Consider the following 23,480-nt stretch of genomic DNA (forward strand, 5'->3'; position numbering starts at 1 on the left):
TTAACATTGATTTTCAGCCCACTAATTGGGTAACTACCTGGATAAAGTTTAGGACAGCACTATCCACCTCCAAATTCTTTTGTCTCATGTTTAGAAATATTTTAATCAAACATAATAAATCCCCCCTCCCCATTAGAATGGGCATGATGGCAATAAAAAAACCACTGGAAGCCCACTAGTAAACAATAATAACAATCCAAGAAAACAAGTGGGGAAAAAGAGGAAGAATAACATTAACTGTGGCCACCACTACAGATGTAAGAGTTGTTAACAAAAATTGGGAAAAGACCTCAGATGCCTGTGCTTCTTTAACGCTGAAGTATAATACAGCAAATATAGCACAGTGCTGGCTTCGATCATAGGTCAAAAACCCAATAATGCAATTTTTTATAATTATGTAGTGATGCAAAAAACACTTTTCATTTCTTCCAAAGCATGAAAAAAATCAATAAAAATCAACTTATTTTGTAGGCAGTGATCCGTGGCAGTAGTCATACCCAGGTGGACACAACAGTTCTAGTGTTTTATAAAGACTGAGAAACCTAAGGTCCTTATTTTAGAAGCTCTATTTGTGTCTTGGACCTCTGAAAAACAGAATTTAGACACTCATATTGCACTGATGTCCAAATCCTGATATTACAATGCTGTTTTAGGGGTGCCTAAAACTGCAGTATGTCCTTATGGCAAGGGAGGCATGGTCTGGGCATATTTTGGATGGAACTAGGGAAAGGCCAAAATATGGATGTCTGATTTCAGAAGGGGAAAGGATACTCTCAGTATATCCAAAAAGATGGATACTGGTATACAGTATACAGTAAGAAGGGTAGTGGGAACTGAGAACTTGTTGGCTGTAGCGTACTATAAGACCTGATTTGTGTCATCTTGAAACTGGGACATACCCCCCCCCCCCCCTGATATTCCAGAGTCCAAGAAGTCAATGCCATTGATGAATATGGATTTGAAGTTGTTTGTGATCATTATGACAGATAGGTTAATGGAATTTGTCCCTAACTTAGCTGGGGAGATACAGATAGGTTTGTTCAGGGTAGAAATGGGGTCACCAGCCTCTGTAAGATTTTACTTGCAAAGAAGAAAGCAATAGCTTGACACATTCTAGTTGTGATGCTGAGAAAGCCATTGATCGGGCACATCAGGCCTTTCAGTTTGATGAGACATTCTTAGATACAGTATATACTTTTTATCATGGGCCTACAGGGTCATGGGGGTTAATGGAGTGGTCTCGGAGGCCTTCCCTTTAATTTGGGGCATAAGGTAAGGCTGTTCCCTGTTCCCACTACACTTCTTACTGTATTTGGAGACTTTGCTGTGTTATACTCAGAGCAAGGTAGAAATTAATGGGATTCAAATGGGCCAGTGTTCACTCAAATGTTTAGTTTTTATTTCTGATATTTTGCAACCAAAGCTGCCTTGTCAAGAAGCAATAGTGGTTTGCCAAATATTTAGGAAATTGTCATGATTGCACTTGAACCAAGATAAGGCAGAAGTGCTTCCTGTGTAGCAGGAGCTTACAAATGATTGGAGAGCAGGATTTCCACTATGATTGTCAGGGGGTCTCTTTTAAATAGATGAGGGTTCAGGTCCTAATGGAAGAGCGCTTAAGGGAGCTTAATGTGAGACTGCTACATGCACTTGCTGCAAAGATGGCAGACATATCCTTTAAATCAACCAAAACTAGGGAACAAGCTGGTAAAATGTCAAAGCTATAAATATAAAGCCATCCTGATTAATGAGAAATTTAGCCCACAGTTACAATCATTCTCAATATGTTTAAGTTTAAAAAAAAACAAGACCTCAAAGCTTCCTGTTGAGACAATTCAATATTGAATAATAGCCCCTTCATTTTTCATGAGGAGCACCTCAACTTTCCTTGAAGCAAGATTTTATCATCGATCTTTTTTTATCAATAAAGAGGGGGGAAAAAAACGAACCAACACAAAAAAACTCTTCTTACAGAGAAAAATCATTGGTTCCAAAAAAAATCCCCCTCTAATCTATCGTAGAAAACTAATATGACATGCAATCTAAAGAACAAAGTCATAACATCAAAAAAATATATATGTATGGTAAAGGCTTCTAAAAAACACCTGTTCCCCAGAAAGGAGTGCCAAATTGGACTTATCTGAAGCGGGGAGCCCGGTTCACAAGACCCCAATTGCTTCCTTCAATTTTTAGAATTTTTAAAAATTGAAGGAAGTGATCAGGGTCTTGTGAACTGGGCTCTCCACCTCAGATAAGTCCAATTTGGTGCTCCTTTCTGGGGAACTGATGTTATCATGGCATGCGCAACTGGGATAAGATTTACTTTCTCAGTGTTAGGAGAGAGGCAGCATAGCTGTCGCAAATAGTAGAAGCAGCTCTTGAAGGTTGCTTGAATTTGGAGAATTTGAGTAAGTGCTGAATCTATTTGTATTCTAAGGTTCCTGACTTGTGATTTGAGGGGGAGTTTGTATTTCCCAAAACAGATTTTGATATCAGGTATGTATCCACTTGTGTTAGGGACCCAGAAAAGCTCAGTTTTACTTGGGTTCAGGCAAAGTTTGTTGTGTTTAGCCCATTCTTGAATTGATGTTAGACAGGTAATCCAGTTTATTCAAGGCTGTAAGTAAGTCAGAGGTTCAATGGGTATGAGTAACTGCACATCATCTGCGCAGATGTAGAACTGAGTGGCCATTGACCAAATCAGCTCAGTTAGTGGCTTGAGGTAGATATTGAACAGAATAGGTGACAGTATCGATCATTGTGGTACCCTGTAGGTCATTGCCCATGGTGGTGATGAGTTGCTGCCAAACATTATGGATTGTTGCCTGTCTGATAGATGCTAGTATTCTATAAAGAACAGTAGGCACTTACTTTTCAATATATAGAATAGGCTTTAGATGGGTACATTAGTGATGCCCAAATCTGGGCACCCCCTTATAGATTTACCATCTATCCCCTAATTTTATAAACGTGGGTACCCAATTTTACACTTAGCATGCAAAGTTGCACATGCAAGTCATAGAATACCATCAGTTGCACATGTAACTTAATATAATAATTAGCTGCTAATTGGCATTAATTCTTATTGGTTATAATTGGTGTTAGTTGACATGTAACTACTTTTACTTGGGATTTTGCAAATTGCAAGCACAAATTATTTAATGTGCAATAGGAAGGAGGGCATGGGTGGGTCAGGGTTCTGCTTAGCACTTACAGAAAAGGTGATCCAAAGAATAAAGAACAGACAGGAGTTCACCTAAACAAACTTTACTGAAAAGGGATCCAACTTGGCCAAGTTTCAGCTTTACCTTAATCAGGGGTCACCAAATTCTTCAAATCAAAGTCCAAATGATTCACTTCAGCAGAAAAAAATCCCTGCTCATCCTGTTACCTGTCATGGCTCCCACCTGGTGTTTTCACTAGTATAACCTTTCCCGCAAGGAGCCAAGTTGGATCCCTCTTCAATAAAGTTTGTTTTGGTGAACTCCCATCTGTTCTTCATTCCTTGGATCACCTTTGCTGTTTGTGTGGCTTTGTGTGCTTCTGCAGAGGTTTTTCTTTGGGCTTGTTCCTATCACTTACCTGCATGGGTTATAGACTACTAGCAGTTGTTCACCTGACTGCCCAAATTTAGGCACAAACCTTTACACCAGCCATTGAGCATAACCATTAGGCCACCTGAAGCGGGGAACGGTATATCCCCCCTTCCTTCCTTCCTTCACTCCATTTCCTGATTTTACCTTCTGTTTATGCTTTGTAAAAGCCAGCGGCGGCAGCAATTCCCTTGCGCTGCCCTGCTACTAGCACCCCCCTCTTCCCTTTAATGCGGCTTCTTTCTGAAGTAACTTCCTGTTTCCTCAGAGGCAGCCGCAGTAGAGAAGAAGCCGGTGCCAGCAGCAGGTCAGCTCACAGGAATCTTTGCTGCTGCTGGCTTTTAAAAAATGTAAAAAGAAGGTAAAATCAGAGAACGGGATAGAGGAAGGAAGTAGGCAGATGCCAGAACTTGGCTGCGGGGGGAGAGGCAGCATCTAAGCCCTGCCTCAAGTGGCATCTTGCCTTGGGCCACCCCTGCATTGGGCTAGCGTAGGTGCTGACGCCTAACGTTAGGGGCATAACTGTGGACTTATGCTATTATTCTATAATAATTGTGCACACAATTGCCTTTATAAAATTTGCACTCATTGCACATCATCCTGATGCCTAACTTTAGGTGCACTATGGAGAATTGTTCCTATAGGGTTGAATTCTATAAACTGAGCCTAAATAATTGGCACTGAAAAAAAAAATGCTTAAGTGCTATTCCATAAGCCACACTTAAATGTAGACATGGTTTATAAAATAGCACTTAAGCACAGAGGGTCTCATGTAAATTTAGGTGCATCCATTTGCACCAACGAAAATGTGGTACAAATGCCCATGCCTACATTTATGTGCAGAACCCCCTTATTCTGTAATTGCATGCGTAACTGGAATCCATGCCCATGCTTCGCCCCGAAACAACCATGACCCTCCCAGTTCCACACCCCCTTTTCCCGGATGCATGTAAAATTTAGGCATGGATCACAGTAATTGATTTCAATTAGCGCCAATAATTGCTTGTTTAAAAGTCAATTGGCACTAATTGGCTTGTTATTCAATTAAATTGCATGTGCAAATTGGGCGCACACCCAAATTTGGGCGGGCAATTTTTGATGACTTTTATAGAATAAGGGGGTATATATACATGCATTTTCAGATACTTATCACTATTCCATTTTCTTATTATCTCATTTTCAATGCATTTTTCAACAGAACTGGCTATAAAGTTCAATGGAGTCAGTACTGCAATTTGTTGTACCTGATATGCAGTCTAGATTTCCTAAGTAATGCATGTAATTTTTATAAAAAGTAAACACACACTTGACGGTGTTTTTGATCTCTTTCAGAAAATCAAAAAGGAGGAAGTGACACTGAAAAGAAAAGAAGTCAAACTGAAGCAGGTTTTCCTCAGTGTTTTACAGGTCCAGGTCCAGGTCCAAGTGGGGCTAATTCGTTTGATGGCATGAGCAACAACAGGATGCTGCATCCACAGATAGCTGTAACTCAGCCTCCAGAACCAAGAGGACATGGAATACATCCACTCAGACAGCCATATAGGGGGGGATTTTATGCATCTCCACCAAGAATGCCAGGAAGGCCAAAGGGCCCAATAAGGAGATAATGTATAGAAAGACCTGAGATAAAGCATTACTGATGTCATAGACTAGTGTTTCTAAGAGTAAGGCCTTGGATATACTAAGCCAAAATGTGGATTTAGATTTAAGGCCCTTTTACTAAAGCTTAGAACGTGCTAAGTGCCAAGAAGTCTATTTTATACCTGAGGGCTTCTTAGCAGTTAGCATGTGTTAAGCTTTAGTAAAAGGGCCCCAAAGAGAGATTTGCTTGTATTTGGTGGGAAAAATCAGGACCGTGTGTATATATTTTTTGAACCTGGCTGCTAATGTGAAGAGTAGGCTTTCACCACAGATCCTAAGTGTTATCATTTATGAAATTAGGATGCACTTCTGGACCTGTTCATGTGATTTCACAGAATTTTAATCTAAGCAACATTTTTCATTTTGCTGACATTAAAGTTGTTTATGTTCCTAAGATTAAACTGCACTAATAATCTTCCAAAATGTCAAACTTTTGATTTCACAGATGGTGAAATTCTTGGCAGTTTAAAACAAAAATGACACACTTTGAAATCATCTCGATTCCTCCTTGTTTCATAAACTTTGTGCCAGTTTTATTTGTAGGGCAAACCTTCAATAGCAGACACACACACACACACACACACATATCTAGGTAGGAAAGACACATGCAAAAAACCCCAGATTCTAAATTGTCATGGCCATTTACGCCATGTTTTACTTGGTTTAAATCCCAATGCCTAAATTAGGTGCAGAGTGAGTGTATTCTATAATAATTTGCACAGATTTTAGAAATGCCCATGCCCCACCCATGGCCACACCCCCTTTTCAACTATCCAGCTTATTTTCGAAAGTGATAGCCAGCCATCTTCCGACACAAATCGGGAGATGGCCGGCCATCTCCTAAAACCGGCCAAATCGGTATAATCGAAAGCCAATTTTTGGACACACTCGCCGGCATTCCGTCGCGGAGGCGGCTAAACTTCAAGGGGGCGTGTCGGCAGGGTAGTGAAGGCGGGATGTGGGCGTGCTTACGAGATGGCCGGCTTCAGCTAATAATGGAAAAAAGAAAACCAGCGATGACGAGCATTTGGCCGGTTTTACTTGGTCTATTTATTTTCATGACCAAGTCTCAAAAAGATGCCCAAACTGACCAGATGACCACTGGAAGGAATCGGGGATGACCTCCCCATACTCCTCCAGTGGTCACCAACCCCCTCCAACCCAAAAAAAAACCTTTAAAACATTTCCTTCCTAGGAGGGGAAGCCAGTCGGCCAGCTCGTTAAAAAAAAAAAAAGGATCTTGCTGATCAGTTATGTTATGACTTACTTGTTCTGGAGTGCTGTATTTTGTGATACTGTTTTGAGAAATGTTCAAGAAAGACTTCATACAAATTTTAAAAATCCCTGCCGTTCATTTTCCCTTGATGGCCGTCCCTGACGTGCACTTCCCTTAATAGCCGTCTTTCTCTCCGAAAGTGCACTTCTCTTAATGGCTGGCTTTCTCCCCAAACAGGGAAATCAAAACAGTTTTTTTAGTAGTAACAGTGGGATTTGAACCAGCTACTTCTGCATTACAAGATCAGTGATGTAACCACTTGGCCACAGCTCCACTTACTTGGCTGTCCCTCCCTTTTGATTATACCCCTTCAGGTCTCTCTCAGCAAATCACAGTGCGTTAAGCTGTCTGTGAGTGGCTGAGAGAGACCGGAGGTGTATAATCAAAAAGAAGGGACACCAAAGTAAGTGGAGCTGTGGCCAAGTGGTTACATCACTGGTCTTGTAATACGGAGGTGGTTGGTTCAAATCCCACTGTTACTACAAAAAGAGCAGTGTGCAAAAACTTTTGATTTCCCTATTCAGGGAGAAAGACGGCCATTAAGAGAAGTGCACTTTTGGAGAGAAAGACGGCTATTAAGGGAAGTGCACGTCAGGGACGGACATCAAGGGAAAATGCACGGCAGGGACTTTTTTCATTTGTATGAAGTCTTTCTTGAACATTTCTCAAAACAGTATCACAAAATACAGCACTCCTGAACAAGTAAGTCATAACATAACTGATCAGCAAGATCTAAACATCCAGAAGTACCAGTGCACTACGAATGCTGGCCCCTCCCATGGCCAAATGCCTTGGATTTGGCCAGGTTTGAGATGGCCGGTTCCAGTTTCCATTATTGCTGAAAAACAAAGTCGGCCATCTCAAACCCGGCGATCTGTGGCATTTGGCCGGCCCCAACCGTATTATCGAAACAAAAGTTGGCCGACCATCTTTTTCGATAATACGGTTCCGGCCAGCTGTTGCGGCGCCGCCAAAATAGATCGCCAGCGATCAATTTCGCCAGCGCCGTTCGATAATGCCCCTCTATGTGACTTAGAATTTACATGCACCACATTAGAAAATACACTCAGCGAGCTGTGCGAGTAAATATTAATTAACGCCAATTTGTGCTGATAAATGCTTGTTAACATCCAATTGACAGTGCTGATTAGCTAGCCAATTAATTTACATGCATTGATATAGCATACGCTTCGATTTCCATGCAGAAATTAAGGCTCGATATATAGAATCCCGGGGCTCATAACTGCCATTAGTTGGACACCTATACAGTGGCGTTCCTTGCCTGGATGGCACCTGGGGTGGAGCGCCGATGTGCCCCCCCCCGGGTGCAGCGCACCCTCCCCCCACTAAATTACACCTCCCCCCCGGCGAAATGACACCCCCCCCGGGTGCATGCCGCTGGGGCGGGAGGTGCCGCGGCACGAGCCTGCTCCGAGTTCGATAAACTTCTTCGCTCGTTCGCTGCAGCTCCCTCTGCCCCGGAACAGGAAGTAACCTGTTCCGAGGCAGAGGGAGCTGCAGCGAACGAGCAAAGAAGTTTAGCGAACCCGGAGTAGGCGCGCGCCGCGGCACCCCCCAGCGGCGTGCACCCGGGGCAGACCGCCCCACCGCCCCCCCATTGGTACGCCACTGCACCTATACCAGCTTTTGACAGGCATAAATGTTTGCACCCAAAGTTAGGCACGAGTCGAGATGTGAGTTAAGCTACTATTCTGTGAAGCTTGTTCCACACAGAGCATCCTGTGCAGAATACTAGCTTAGTGCAGATCATCCCAGCACTTAACTGTGGGTGCCATTTACTGAATTCACCCCTAAGTGCATGCGTTGAACTTATGTACTTTTATAACATGGACTACACAAAGCTCCTGCACAAAATTGCACTAGATCTGAGGCAGGAGTAACTTTGTACATATTCATGCAGGTAAGAACTAATGTTTCTGCATGTATTAAAAAAATAAAACATAACACATACATAAATGCTGATTGTGCCCCATTTTACCTATTTTTGGTGCCCTGGAACATCTACCACATAAAGTAGGCCCTGTCACCCTGATTCTCCAAATATTGTGCATGCAAATTTGGGTGCGTGCCTAATTTGCGCACACAATTTAATTCGTTAATGACCTATTAGTGCCAATAATTGGCTTTTTAGCAAGCAATTATTGGCGCTAATTAAAATCAATTAAGATTTAGGCATATGATCTGTGTCTAAATTGTATATGTTTTCCAGAAAAGGGGGCATTGAAATGGGCATTTTGGGGCAGAGCATAGGCATGGATTTGAGTTACGTGTAGAACTATAGGATAAGGGGGTACCCTGCATAAATTTAGGTGAAGGCATTTGCACCACATTTTCATTGGTTCAAATGGATGCACTTAAGTTTACACATGACTCTAGCGCTTAAGCGCTATTCTATAAACCGTGCCTAACTTTAGGTAAAACTTATAGAATACGCTTGTGGGTTTTTTTGGCACAAGTTTATTAGGCACGATTTACAGAATATTGCACTGTATTTCTCGAGCATATATCCTCAGGGCAATTTTTATAAGAAACCATTTTAGTGCATCAAACACTATTTTACATGGGGCATAATCAAACGGTGCCGGCGAAATCGATCGCCGGCGATCTATTTTGGCGGCGCCGCAACAGCTGGCTAGAACCGTATTATCGAAAAAGATGGTCGGCCAACTTTTGTTTTGATAATACGGTTGGGGCCGGCCAAATTCCACAGATCGCCGGGTTTGAGATGGCCGACTGTTTTTCAGCGATAATGGAAACTGGAACTGGCCATCTCAAACTCGGCCAAATCCAAGGCATTTGGCCGTGGGAGGGGCCAGCATTCGTAGTGCACTGGTACTTCTGGATGTTTAGATCTTGCTGATCAGTTATGTTATGACTTACTTGTTCAGGAGTGCTGTATTTTGTGATACTGTTTTGAGAAATGTTCAAGAAAGACTTCATACAAATGAAAAAAGTTCCTGCCGTGCATTTTCCCTTGATGGCAGTCCCTGACGTGCACTTCCCTTAATAGCCGTCTTTTTCTTGATGGCCGTCTTTCTCTCCGAAAGTGCACTTCTCTTAATGGCCCTCTTTCTCCATGAACAGGGAAATCAAAAGTTTTTGCACACTGCTTTTTTTGTAGTAACAGTGGGATTTGAACCAGCCACCTCTGCATTACAAGACCAGTAATGTAACCACTTGGCCACAGCTCCATTTACTTGGGTGTTCCTCCCTTTTGATTATACCCCTCCGGTCTCTCTCAGCCACTCACAGACAGCTTAACACACTGTGATTGGCTGAGAGAGACCTGAAGGGGTATAATCAAAAGGGAGGGACACCCAAGTAAGTGGAGCTGTGGCCAAGTGGTTACATCATGGCTCTTGTAATGCAGAGGTGGCTGGTTTAAATCCCACTGTTACTACTAAAAAAAAAAACTATGAGCAAAAACTTTTTTGATTTCCCTGTTTGGGGAGAAAGACGGCTATTAAGGGAAGTGCACATCAGGGACGGCCATCAAGGGAAAATGCACGGCAGGAACTTTTTTCATTTGTATGAAGTCTTTCTTGAACATTTCTCAAAACAGTATCACAAAATACAGCACTCCAGAACAAGTAGGTCATAACATAACTGATCAGCAAGATCCTTTTTTTTTTTTTTTCGAGATGGCCAACTGGCTTCCCCTCCTAGGAAGGAAATGTTTTAAAGTTTTTTTTTTTGGTGGGAGGGGGTTGGTGACCACTGGATGAGTATGGGGTGGTCATCCCCGATTCCTTCCGGTGGTCATCTGGTCAGTTTGGGCATCTTTTTGAGACTTGGTCGTGAAAATAAATAGACCAAGTAAAACCGGCCAAATGCTCGTCATCGCTGTTTTCTTTTTTCCATTATCAGCTGAAGCCGGCCATCTCGTAAGCACGCCCACATCCCGCCTTCACTACCCTGCCGACACACCCCCTTGAAGTTTAGCCGCCTTGGCGACGGAATGCTAGCGAGTGTGTCCAAAAATCGGCTTTCGATTATACCGATTTGGCCGGTTTTAGGAGATGGCCGGCCATCTCCCGATTTGTGTCGGAAGATGGCCGGTTATCACTTTTGAAAATAAGCTGGCAAGTCACTTATAAAATTACCCCTTAAGAAGCCCCCACTTCAGTGAAAAGGTTTCGATTAAAGCAATCTGCTTCAGATAGGCTGTTTTCTATCTCATTGACAGGCATATTTTCAAAGCACTTTGGGAGGCTAAGTTCCATAGGTTTTTATGGAACTTTGGGAGGCTAAGTGCTTTGAAAATGAGCCCGTGAGTCAACTAGTGGTTGTCAACGAATAAAACTTGTGTACAATATTCTTCGACTCGCTCATGTTTTTGGAAGTGTCATTTGTCTGCACTACTCCTTTGATTACCCCTCACCATTCATAGTGTTCTTCGTTCATTCACCTTGGTGGTTGACCTTCACATCCCATTCCTTTACCACTCCAGTTATCTCATCTCTGCCTCTTTATTCTTGCCTATCTCTCTCTCTTTTTTTGTTCCCCTTTAAACTGCTTTCCCTCATCTCTGTTTTCCTATCAGATTGTTTTAGTGCAAATGTAAACATGATTGCAGGGTAACTCTAAGCCTCCTCTCACCAATGCTTTGAAAGTCACTCTATTTACTTACTGTATAATATTTTTTCAATAGCTAGTTATTAAAGTGAATTTGGAAAAACCTATCTGCATATTCTTGGAATAAGCAGCATGAAATGTATTTTACTCTTTTGGGATCTTGCCAGTGGTCAATTCTGTGACATGGATTGGCTTGATGGACCCTCAATCTGTTCCAGTATGGTGGTGAACAGAGGGAATGACATAATGAGTCAGTCCAAAGGTTCATCAAGTCATGTATCCTGTTTCCAAAGATGGCAAATCCAGATCACATGTGCCTGGAAGGATACCAAAGAATCAGCTCTTTTCATGGATAATCGGTGGCTGCCCCAAATCCACCTGACCAATAATGGTTTACTGATCTTTCCTAAAACAATATATCAACAGTGCAGCAAATTAATAATAAACCAACACACTCAACACAAATCTGCCTACCAGTGGTTACAACAATACAGAGGAGAAAAAAATCTCTCAAAACTTTATAGCCCTGTGCCAATATCACAAGAAATAGCTTTGAACTATAAGGTATAATCATTGATCAAAAACTCTTGTGCTATATCTGTGAAAATAAATCCATAAATCAGTGTAGTGAAATATTTATCTTCATTCAATGTAAGGAGGGGAGACAAAAACTTCTTCAGGTATATTAGTGAAAGGAGAAAGACTATAAAGGGAATTGTGAGACTAAAAGATACAACAAAACGCTATGTAGAAAATGATGAAGAAAAAGCCAATTTGCTAAATAGATACTTTTGTTCTGTTTTCACTGAAGAAAACCCTGGGGAAGGACCGAGAGGGACTAGCAAAAGTACACCTGAGAATGAGGTGGATAAAGCGCCGTTCACGGAAGAGAGTGTGTATGAACAACTTGGAAAGCTGAAGGTGGACAAAGCCATGGGGCCGGACGGGATCCACCCCAGAATACTGAGGGAGCTCAGAGAGGTTCTGGCGGGTCCTCTTAAAGACTTGTTTAATAAATCCTTGGAGACGGGAGAGGTTCCGAGGGATTGGAGAACGGCGGAGGTGGTCCCTCTTCACAAAAGTGGGGATAGGGAAGAAGCTGGAAACTACAGGCCGGTAAGCCTCACTTCGGTTATTGGAAAAGTAATGGAAGCCATGCTGAAGGAAAGGATAGTGAATTTCCTGGAAGCCAATAAGTTGCAAGATCTGAGACAACATTGTTTCACCAAAGGGAAATCGTGCCAAACAAATCTCATTGAATTCTTTGACTGGGTGACAGGAGAATTAAATCAAGGACGTGCTATGGACGTCATCTACTTAGATTTCAGCAAGGCTTTTGACATGGTTCCCCACAGGAGGCTCTTAAATAAACTAGACGGCCTGAAGATAGGACCCGAAGTGGTGAACTGGATTAGGAACTGGTTGACGGACAGACGCCAGAGGGTGGTGGTGAATGGAGTTCGCTCGGAGGAGGGAAAGGTGAGTAGTGGAGTGCCTCAGGGATCGGTGCTGGGGCCGATTCTGTTCAATATATTTGTGAGTGACATTGCCGAGGGGTTACAAGGTAAGGTTTGCCTTTTTGCCGATGACACCAAGATTTCCAACAGAGTGGACACCCCGGAGGGTGTGGAAAACATGAAAAAAGATCTGAAGAAGCTAGAAGAATGGTCTAACGTTTGGCAATTAAAATTCAATGCGAAGAAATGCAAAGTGATGCACTTGGGGAGTAGAAATCCAAGGGAGACGTATGTGTTAGGCGGGGAGAGTCTGATAGGCACGGACAGGGAGAGGGATCTTGGGGTGATAGTATCTGAGGACCTGAAGGCGACGAAACAATGCGACAAGGCGGTGGCAGTAGCTAGAAGATTGCTAGGCTGTATAGAGAGAGGAGTGGCCAGCAGAAGAAAGGAGGTTTTAATGCCCCTGTATAAGACGTTGGTGAGGCCCCACCTGGAGTATTGTGTTCAGTTTTGGAGGCCGCATCTTGCGAAGGATGTTAAAAAAATGGAAGCAGTGCAAAGAAAAGCTACGAGGATGGTATGGGATTTACGTTCCAAGACGTATGAAGAGAGGCTTGCTGACCTGAACATGTACACCCTGGAGGAAAGGAGGAACAGGGGTGATATGATACAGACGTTCAAATATTTGAAAGGTATTAATCCGCAAATGAATCTTTTCCGGAGATGGGAAGGTGGTAGAACGAGAGGACATGAAATGAGATTGAAGGGGGGCAGACTTCACGGAGAGGGTGGTGGACGCTTGGAATGTCCTCCCGCGGGAGGTGGTGGAGATGAAAACGCTAACGGAGTTCAAACATGCGTGGGATATGCATAGAGGAATCCTGTGCAGAAGGAATGGATCCTCAGAAGCTTAGCTGAAATTGGGTGGCGGAGCAGTTGGGGGGAAGAGGGGGTGGTGGTTGGGAGGCGAGGATAGGGGAGGGCAGACTTATGCGGTCTGTACCAGAGCCGGTGATGGGAGGCGGGACTGGTGGTTGGGAGGCGGGAAATACTGCTGGGCAGACTTATATGGTCTGTGCCCTGAAAAGGACAGGTACAAATTCAAGGTAAGGTATACACTTATAGGTTTTTCGTTGGGCAGACTGGATGGACCATGCAGGTCTTTTTCTGCCATCATCTACTATGTTACTATGTTACTATGTAAACATTATGTACTTATCACATAGTAATCTTGTCCCAACAGAGACCCTTGTTTCACTGTTGCTACATCAGGGGATATAATCTTCTTCTCTTTTATAGTATCAATTCAAAGCCATCTCAGGCTCCACCTCTGGCTACAATCGCTGCTGCAGTTATTTAATGTTATTTCTAGCTACTTTCATTGGTGCTTCCCCCATTTAATAAAATCAGGCAGGCAAGTAGTCAAGTGTGGAGCAGGCAATCATCAAGTCACAAAAGAAAATGTAGCAGTGATAAATTTGTTCAGTATGGAATTAACATCTGAGCAGATTTCGCTATTATCATGTTTTTCCTGTTGGTCAGCAACTTGGTTTTCAGTTCCATGCACATTTGGAGGGATTTGTGCAAACATTGCAACTGAGACTGTACTTTTCATCTAAATTTGCCCCTGAAGATAGATCTAGGGAAAGGGGATGAGACTTAGTAAAACCACCTTTCTGTGGTTACAGTCAAAGCGGTTCACATATTATATACAGGTTCTTATTTTGTACCTGGGGTAATGGAGGATTAAGTGACTTGCCCAGAGTCACAAGGAGCTGCATGGGAATCAAATCTGGTTCCCCTGGCTTCTTAGGCCACTGGATTAACCATCAAGCTACTCCTTCACTCCTATTGTGAGAACTAGGTCTACTTGCTTTCCAGCAACATCTAACTGGTCAATATTCAAAACAGTTAATCAGCCAGAAACAGCCACTGAGAAGGAGAATCTGTATGTGGTGCCTAAAGAATCAGCAAGGAAATCAATGCCAACTATGCGTATTCTATAAGTGGCACCTAAATTTAGGTATGGCATATAGAATATGCTTAGTTGATATCAGTACCTTAATTACGTGTCTCCATTTACACCAATGAAAATGTTGCGTAAATCACGGTGTGTCGATTTAGGTGCACTGGGCCATATTCTATGACTACACGCATAAATTTCAGAACACCCACAAAGCCCATTTCCCTGCCTATAACCACACCCCTTTTTGCCTGTGCACCTTAGAAGTTAGGCGCACTGCATTACAGAAAGTGCTTAGGGAACTGTGCGTGTAAATTCTAATTATTGCCATAAGTACATAAGTATTGCCATACTGGGAAAGACCAAAGGTCCATCAAGCCCAGCATCCTGTTTCCAACAGTGGCCAATCCAGATCACAAATACCTGGCAAGATCCCAAAAAGTACAAAACATTTTATACTGCTTATCCCAGAAATAGTGGATTTTCCCCAAGTCCATTTAATAACGGTCTATGGACTTTTCCTTTAGGAAGCCGTCCAAACCTTTTTTAAACTCCGCTAAGCTAGTGCTCATTATTGCTTGCTAAGAGTTGTTATCAATGCTGATTAGTTTGTTAAGCCAATTAAGTTATGCGCGTTGATATAGAACCTGCTTGAATTTTTGGTGTAGATCTCTAGGCATGTTATATACAATCCAGGAGTGACTGGTTAAATGGCTTATTTGGGGCTGTCTGCTAATTTTCAGTGGCACTTGACTGGTTATCACTGCTGAACATTAGCACTTAGCACTTAAGGGAACACTAGCTATTTTGAGGTTGTTCTGGGGGCGGGATCAGCGGTTGGCCAATTAAGTGCCAGTATTCAGCACTTAACCAGGCCAGGGTAATTGCATAAATAGGACCACATAAAACATAGTCCTCTCTTTATGCGATGACCCATAGTTTCTGTAATATGTCTTTTGGTTGTAACACTGGGGAGAAGCCTGTATGAAGTCTTTTCCTGTCCTTGAATCTGAGGCTGTTGCAAAGCAGGCCTCAAAATACAAAGCAAGCAACACATGAGAAAACCACTGCAATCCCAATCTTTAGCTCCAGTCTGGGATGTCAGTCTGGCTTCTCAAAGAAAAAAAAAGAAATAACTTTCAATAATCCTTGCTAGAGGTAATTCTTTTATATTGCACAGCACTCTGTAATGTTTGTTCTCCTATTGTTAAACCCAAAAGAGAGACACACTTCACTCTTCCTCCCCCTCAGTAAAACTCCTGGACAAATAGTTTGTTAAGGCTCTGTCCTTTTTGCAGGACTTGAAAGAACTCTTTAAAAAACTTTAAATGTTTTCTGAGAGCAGTCTTATCTCACAAAACAAGCTCACAAACAGAGCCCAAGGCAATACTACTGATCATCAATCAAAGTGCATCTCACAGTTCACAACAGTTCATTTCACAGTTCAAATTAGTTCATTTTATAATTTTTTTAAAAAGTTAATGGCTTTTCACACTGTTTGCCAACAGCCATAGCATATTATAATGCTGGCAGGTCCCACCGCCCTCATTACCAGTTAACACATTGGTCCTCCCACGGGACTGTGTGAAAGCAAAAAATAAAAAAAACATAGAGTTTTCAAACCGTTGTACCTCCCCACAGCTGTTTTTTTGTTTTTTTTTTATTTAATCTCTGGAAATACTTCCATTCTCTCCTCTTCCTCAAGCATGTTTGCTTCTGGAGCAGTCTGGGAGACTGATTGATCAACCCACTCAGTGGCGTTCCGACCCTAGCTGACACCCGGGGCGGATCACCGATGCGCCCCCCCCCCCAGCGAAATGACACCTCTTCCCCCCCTGGCGAAATGCCCCCCCCCCCCGGATGCACACCGCTGGGGGGGGGGGTGCCGCGGTGTGCGCCTGTTGTCCTGTCTCTGAGAAAGTTCGCAATTCGCATGTGTTCACTGCTCCCTCTGAGTCTGCCCCGGAACAGGAATTAACCTGTTCCGGGGCAGACTCAGAGGGAGCAGTGAACACATGCGAATTGCGAACTTCTCGGACTGAAACAGGGCAACAGGCGCGTGCCGCGGCACCCCCCCCAGCGGCGTGCACCCGGGGCGGACCGCCCCCACCGCCCCCCTTGGTACGCCACTGAACCCACTCCATCTCCATCTCCGTCTCCGTCTCCTCACTTCCTGCTTCCTCTCTCTTAATGGCCACTGGGAACCGCTCCACCTCCCAGCTGCAGCCTGTGTCCGTGTTGTACTGCTTAGTCAGCCAGGATGCCTGAGCTAAATTGGGATCCTGGTCTGCCTGTAAGGATTGTCCCTGAAATTGCAAGGACTCTGTCTGTCTGGGACGCTTCTCTTTCTTTTGCTAGGCCTTATCCATATAGAAGTGATTCCTATTCAGACAGTTAAGTGTTGTTGAGAGAGATATTCAGCAGTACTAATCAGATACTGCCACTGAATATTTCTTGTGACTGCCTCAGCACTATCCGGGTAATGCCGAGGTGGCCCGTGGGCAGAATGTGGGCGAAACTGGAGGTTATCTGGTTAGCAGCAATATTCAGCCCCGCTATCCAGATAACTATCCAGATAACTGAAGACAGCAAAAAAGCTGGTTAATAGCAGCTGGTTCAAAACAGTGTTACATTTCCAGGCTTTAGTGAGCCCAACATACATATCTGATACTACCCCTGCATTTCATGTGAGAGTATGCTCACTAACCTCTTGATGGCCATCTTAACGTACATATTAAGGCTTTACTGAATAGCATGCAATTTTTAGCATGTACAAAAGTCCTCCTTAGTAATGTTTGCCATAAATAATGCTGAATCTGTGCTGTAACAAAACAAAATATAATAATTAGAAAAATACTCTGGTCTTTTCAAGGGAACAACTAAATAAAGGATCTGGAATCACTCCTCTGTCATGAATACTTGCACAAGCTAAAGCATTATTAGTTTACCTAACCAAGAAAATATAAATCTCAAAGTACTCATTAAGATGTCAGGCTGCAGATTACGTTTATACATAGGGCAACCAAAACACAACAGCATAACTAAAAATCTAAATCAATCAAGCAAATAAACATACAAACAAATAAAGCTAGGAGTTAAGCTGAAGAGCACAGATGTTCTCACACAGGTCCATAAGCTCAACTGTAGCTCAAGGGTATGAATATCCACATCGTTACCCAACAGAGGATAGACGTGCAAAAGCTAACCAGCACCTGAGAATAAAGAAACTGAGGAGGATGTCCATCAGGGGAAGTGTCCTCATGCTCAGTAATAAGGTGTTCTCTATGCTACAATATGCAGCACATGACTGCATCAGGGGCTACTCTTCAAATGATATGTACAATTAGACCAATCTTCAAATGATATGTATAATTAGCCCTACAGATACTGGTATTTTAGTTTGTCACATGCATATGTGAACACATACATGTGTAAATAACAGTAATCCAGATACTCACTATTCTGTAAATATATACATATCTTCGATAGCATCTACTTTGCATATGGATATTCACATGGGTGGAGCCTGGGCAAAGTATGGGTGCAACCATTTACACCAACTTTATGGCTGGCTAAGTGCCTGCTCCTAAACACATATGTACAAATGTACCTAGTTACACTAATATTTTATAAAAGAAAGTAGGTACTTTCCTTTTATGGAATAGGCTCCAAATAGGCATCCTGTAGACACATAAATGTAGGTGTCCCTTTAAAACAGGGGTGGGCAACCTCAATCCTTGAGGGCCACAACCCAGTCAGGTTATCAGGATTTTCCTAATGAATATGCATGAAATTTATTTGCATATACTGGCTGTGCCCACTCCCTCAACAGGAAGTGACATACTAACCTTGTTGTGCCTTCTCCTGCCTCCTGTTGGTTGTGGCCACGCTCACTACCTCAACAGGAACTGACATTAGTACTTGCTGGGTTAAAGGCAACTGTACAGTGTGGACCACGCCACAGGAGCATGCCTAAGGAGCAAGCACAAGGAGCACTCCTTCATGTGCGAATGAGTGTGCGATTTCCTAGGAGCCAGACCAATATGTTCTTCCCTGCCCCAGTGCTTACCTCAGCTGTGTTATCCATTTTTGTGATCTACCTCATCATGAACTTTTCCTATCCCTTTCTGGTCCATTGGGGCCAATGCCCAGGATGCATACTCCATGATGGTTGTCCCAGGGTAAAACAAGTCATTGCTATTCCCTCCACCCATCTCCTAACCCTTTGTGTGCATTCAGACTACTCTGTTAGGTCTCCTTAATGTTCATTCCCTTCGAGAGAACATGGTCTTGTCCACAATCTTATTATCCAACATTCCCTAGATATACTGTACCTTGTTCAGATGTGGCTCACCGAAAATAACACCTCCTACTTAACCTAGTCCTGCCCTCTGGGTTACTACTTCTTTAATTTGAATAGGGAGAGAAGGGGGGGGGGGGTCTGGCAGTCTTTTACTCTTATCAACTGTGTGCTCTCTCTAACACCCTTCCTTTTTTGACAGTTCTGGCTCTTGTGATAGAATTTCTTTCATTTTGCTTAGTGGTCACTGTCCCATTTGACTTTCTCTTGATTTATCTCCCTCCACCAGTGTCTCCCTCTTCTTACCATTACCTACAGACCCTTGTAAGTCAACATACTTTACAGTCTGTGACCTTAACATTCATTTGCATGATCATTAGGCTCCTTTTAGTGCGGACGTCTCTGATTTCATTCAGGATCTGTCTCTTTTTGTCAGTGTATGGTCTCCTCTGATCATGCTGGTCATCTTCTTCATGACCTTATTGCTCCTTCTGTCTGTTCCTGTGATCTTTCACTCTTCGGTTCATTGCTGCCTCTTTGGGCGGACCACTGTCTTCTCTGCTTTTGTATTAGGACTACTGTGGTCTCAGGAAGCCATGAGCCTCTGGCATGGCTGGCATGTAATTTTAGGAAATTGGTATCTGCAGCATTTGAGAGCCATTTGCCATTCAGGGTGTCCTCATTCTCAGATCTATGTCTGGATGATCAGGCCAAATCCTGGAGCAGAAGATTATCCATTACTTATGATCATTTGGCTCCCTCACATCGAGATTCCAGCCATCATGTGGATCATGTTCATAAACCCTGGTTCGCCCCTGAGCTTTAGTTATTTCAGCATCGACTTCACCAGGTGAAACTCCTCTGGCATAAGTCGTGTTGTGCCCTTGCCTTTACTTTCTTTAAGGTTTTGGTATACCAGTACAAAATGTCCCTGGCTACTGTCAAAAAGAACTATTGTTCTGACCAGATTTCTTGAGCCCCTAACTCATATCATATTTTGCACTCTCTTACAATGGTTGCTAAGTCACCCGGTATCCCCAACACTCCGCCCAATGCTTCTCACTTCCTTACTTTGGTACCCTGCGGTCAGTTCTAGCTGCTGCACTGCCACCCTCCATTTCTACTACTTCAGCAGCTATTCCTTCCTGTGATGCATCTAGATCTTGGGATACTCTGGCTTCTTTCTCCCCTCCTTCTCTTATAACCCTAGCCCAGACACTGTCTGTTGTATGGTCAAACACTGCTCCCCAAGATCATTTGCCCTTTACCTTTGTAAAGCATTTTAGCTCTTTCCTGCTTTGTTTCTTACACGTCATGATTAGTTCATCCTTTCTCCATGTCTTAGCTCTAGAAGTCTAGAAACTTGCTTGCACAGTACCTCGTGTTAAGGACCCTAAACTGGGTTATACAGCTGTGCCCAGTCATCATCCCATTGCTCAACTGCAGTTTGTGGCTAAGATTGCAGAACAGGTGGTTCGTTTTCAGTTGGAAGAAGGTCAGACTGTCCATCTGCATCAGATGGGTTTCCAGAAGTTTCAGAGCACTGAAACCAACCTATTGAGTGTTACAACCTTCATTCTTCAGCATATGGATCATATTGAAGCCATGGCACTAATCTATGTAGTCCTCACGGCTGCCTTCAACTTGGTCAACAATACTACTCTTCTAGACTGCTTTCACTTGGTAGGAATGTGGGACAAGGCCCATGATTAACTGCATTCTTACTTGAAAGGTAGTCTCTATCATGTTGTTTGGCATGATTTGCATTCACGCCCCAATGCCTTAGCATATGGAGTTCCTTAGTGTTCTCTGTTACAAGCACCTTTGCTCTTTAATATATTTCTTTCTTCTCTGGTCTCATTCATTCAGTTCCTCGGTTTGAAGGTATATACTTATGGTGATGATATTCAGATCCTGGCTGGCATTGACCTGGGTGATATACAGTCTATCAATGCCCTTAATCATAAGCTTGACAAGATATTAGACTGGCTTCATACCCACACCCTTAAACTCAATCTTGAGAAATGCAGTCTCTTTGGTCACTCTGGGATACCTTTCAACGTTTCTCCACTTTTTCTGTATAGTTGTCAACTGACCCAAAGTGAGTCCCTAAACGTTTTGGGCATGATTCTGGACAATACTCTCTCCATTCAACAGCATGTCTTTTTGGTTATTCGGGCTTGTTCTCTTCGGTTATTCGTTTGTTTTCAGATTCTGCCATGCGTATCCTTATTCACTGACTGGTGCACTCTACCCTAGATTACTGTAATGCCTTGTTTCAAGGCATTAGGTGTAGGGACATTCACAGGTTTCAGCTGGTGCAAAATGTGACTGTGTATCTGTTTACTGGAACTTCATGCTTTGACCATGCGACACCCTTACTGCGTTCAGAATATCGGCTTCCTGTGTCCCATTGTATCACTTTCAAAATACTTTTACCGGTGTATAAAATCTAAAATCAAATACACAAAGGATATTTACCAACACAGAAGGATATAAACTTTTAAAACTGTAAATCAATATTAAATAATATAAAAGTGTAAAGCATGTCAAAGAAAAAGATCTGATAACATATGAGGAGAAAAATGACTAACCTGTGAGTGTGCGGCCTCAAGTATATCTCAAGTATATCCGATTACACTATACTTTTTAAGAACTGTGTACATGTATATACCCCATTTTAGAAAGGAAATACCTGTGCATGGGGAAAAATTCACAAATTGGGATTTCCACCTGCTCAATTGCATGTACGAGGTTTTAAAAAGTTCTTGTTTCAACCATCCTTTTATAGGAGGGATTAAGGGAGTTAACATCCTTAATCCCCCAGTGCACATTTCTTCCTTTAAATAGAAAATGAAAAAAGATTGCAGACTCAGTAGTTCATTAGCAACAGTGACAATGTAGGTTTACAAAATGGCTCATATACATGCGGCTGTGTAAACTGAGCAATTTAAACAATTGAGTGGCAGCACTCGACACATGTAAGTTTCTGCTTTTCCTCTGTTGATTTTTTTTTTTCATGTGTACATTTGTGAAATAGATGCTTCCGCTGCACATGGATATATTTTAGAAAAGGTTCCTCATTGGCAGATTCTTTTCTAAAATGCCATTGGAACCGAGCCATCACTTTTGTAGCATTAAAAACCAGTGCTGAGTAATACAAGATCTTGGCATCCTTTTAATTTTTGATAGTAGTTGTGCTTTCGCTTCTATATCCCCAAAGTGGACTATGAACAGAAATAAATGGCATCCGCTAATCTGAGATCTGCAGCAGTGAAAATTGTGACAGACATCCTTGAAGAATAGGTATAGAGCAATGACCTTAGCTCTGTGATTCAGTGCATCTGATGTTAATAATTTACAGAAATAAATTGTGGCATAAAGATTAAACAAGATGTGTATCTATATTGAGCAACATGCATTTTATCATTCTTCTTTTAATATTCTTTTAAAACTGGGTCGGAATACTATACAAGTTAGTTGAAGAATAACGCAGACTATTAGAAAACAGCAGATTTCCGGCAGATTCTGAGGCAATATGCAGCCAGCTTCACAATCAAAGAGTAGTGTTGTGCAGGAGAAAGGATCAATGTTGTATGAAGGAAGTTGAGTTGTATACTCATTTACCCAGGCTAGTAGAGAAACAAAAGTGAAGATAACAAAAATCGACTTGAATAAGGAACAGTTAGAGCAGGGGCGTAGCCAGACACTCAATTTTGGGTGGGCCTGGGCTCAAGATGGGTGGGCAGAAGAACTCCGCCTTGTCTCACAAGTGATTTGGTCCTACTCTCTCTCTCGCCTGCATGCCATATGGTCTTTCAAATATCCCCCTCCCCCACATACCTTGTAAATAGCAGATTTTCACTGGCAGCGAGCAGCAGCTAATACACACTGCTCATGTTGGCCCCACAGCCTCCCTCTGAGGCAACATCCTGTTTCCGCATAATCGGTAATACATCAGAGGGAAGGCTGTGGGGCCGGTGCGAACAATATGTATCAGTTGCTTCTCGCTGCAGGCGATGATCTGCTATTTACAAGGTATGCAGGAAGGACACTTGTTGGGAGTTTTCGGCTGGTGGGGCTTGGGGATCCCTGCCAGCCACATCATAGGTGTGCTGCTACTGGGTGGGCCTGAGACCAAAGTGGGTGGGCCTGGGCCCACCCGGGCCCACCCTTGGCTACGCCACTGAGTTAGAGACGTTCATGGGATTTACTTTTGCTTCTTTTCATGTTGTTTTTTAGAATTTAGAGATTTTTTTTTCATTTTATTTCATTTAGTGGGTACTTAAAACATAACCTATTTTGCCCGATTGAAAGAAAGCTCCTGAAACCTCCAGGCTCCTTTGCAGCTCAGCTTCATAGCTGGGAGTTCATAAAGGGGCAAAAGTGATCCACAGTTCTGCCTGCCCCACAGACTTTGTATTTCAAATGGCACTAGCTGACCTAGTGCCATTTTCAAATTGTTGTTATTGATTTGGATTTGGTTCGTGCCTTTTTTAGTTGTACTTCAAGGGGAATTACGTTCAGATATAGTATATATATGGTAGTGGTGAGGAAAGAGCAATTGGGGATAACTCCTGACCCTCTTTAGACTCCTGAATATGGAGTACCGTATTTTTCGGACTATAAGACGCACCGGACCATAAGACGC

At 42.8% G+C, this 23,480-nt stretch overlaps 1 protein-coding gene across 1 annotated transcript in view; it reads left to right on the plus strand.

Annotated features, from left to right (window-relative positions):
• Positions 1-20,542, plus strand: part of TMC1 (transmembrane channel like 1) — a 138,550-nt gene extending 118,008 nt beyond the window's left edge. Inside the window, exon 20 of the mRNA XM_030191978.1 lies at positions 20,205-20,542. Coding sequence (XP_030047838.1) covers positions 20,205-20,542 — 338 coding nt within the window. The remainder of the gene's footprint in view (positions 1-20,204) is intronic.
• The last annotated feature ends 2,938 nt before the right edge of the window (positions 20,543-23,480 follow it).

This window comes from Microcaecilia unicolor, chromosome 2 (genome assembly GCF_901765095.1).
Source record: "Microcaecilia unicolor chromosome 2, aMicUni1.1, whole genome shotgun sequence".
NCBI lineage: Eukaryota > Metazoa > Chordata > Amphibia > Gymnophiona > Siphonopidae > Microcaecilia > Microcaecilia unicolor.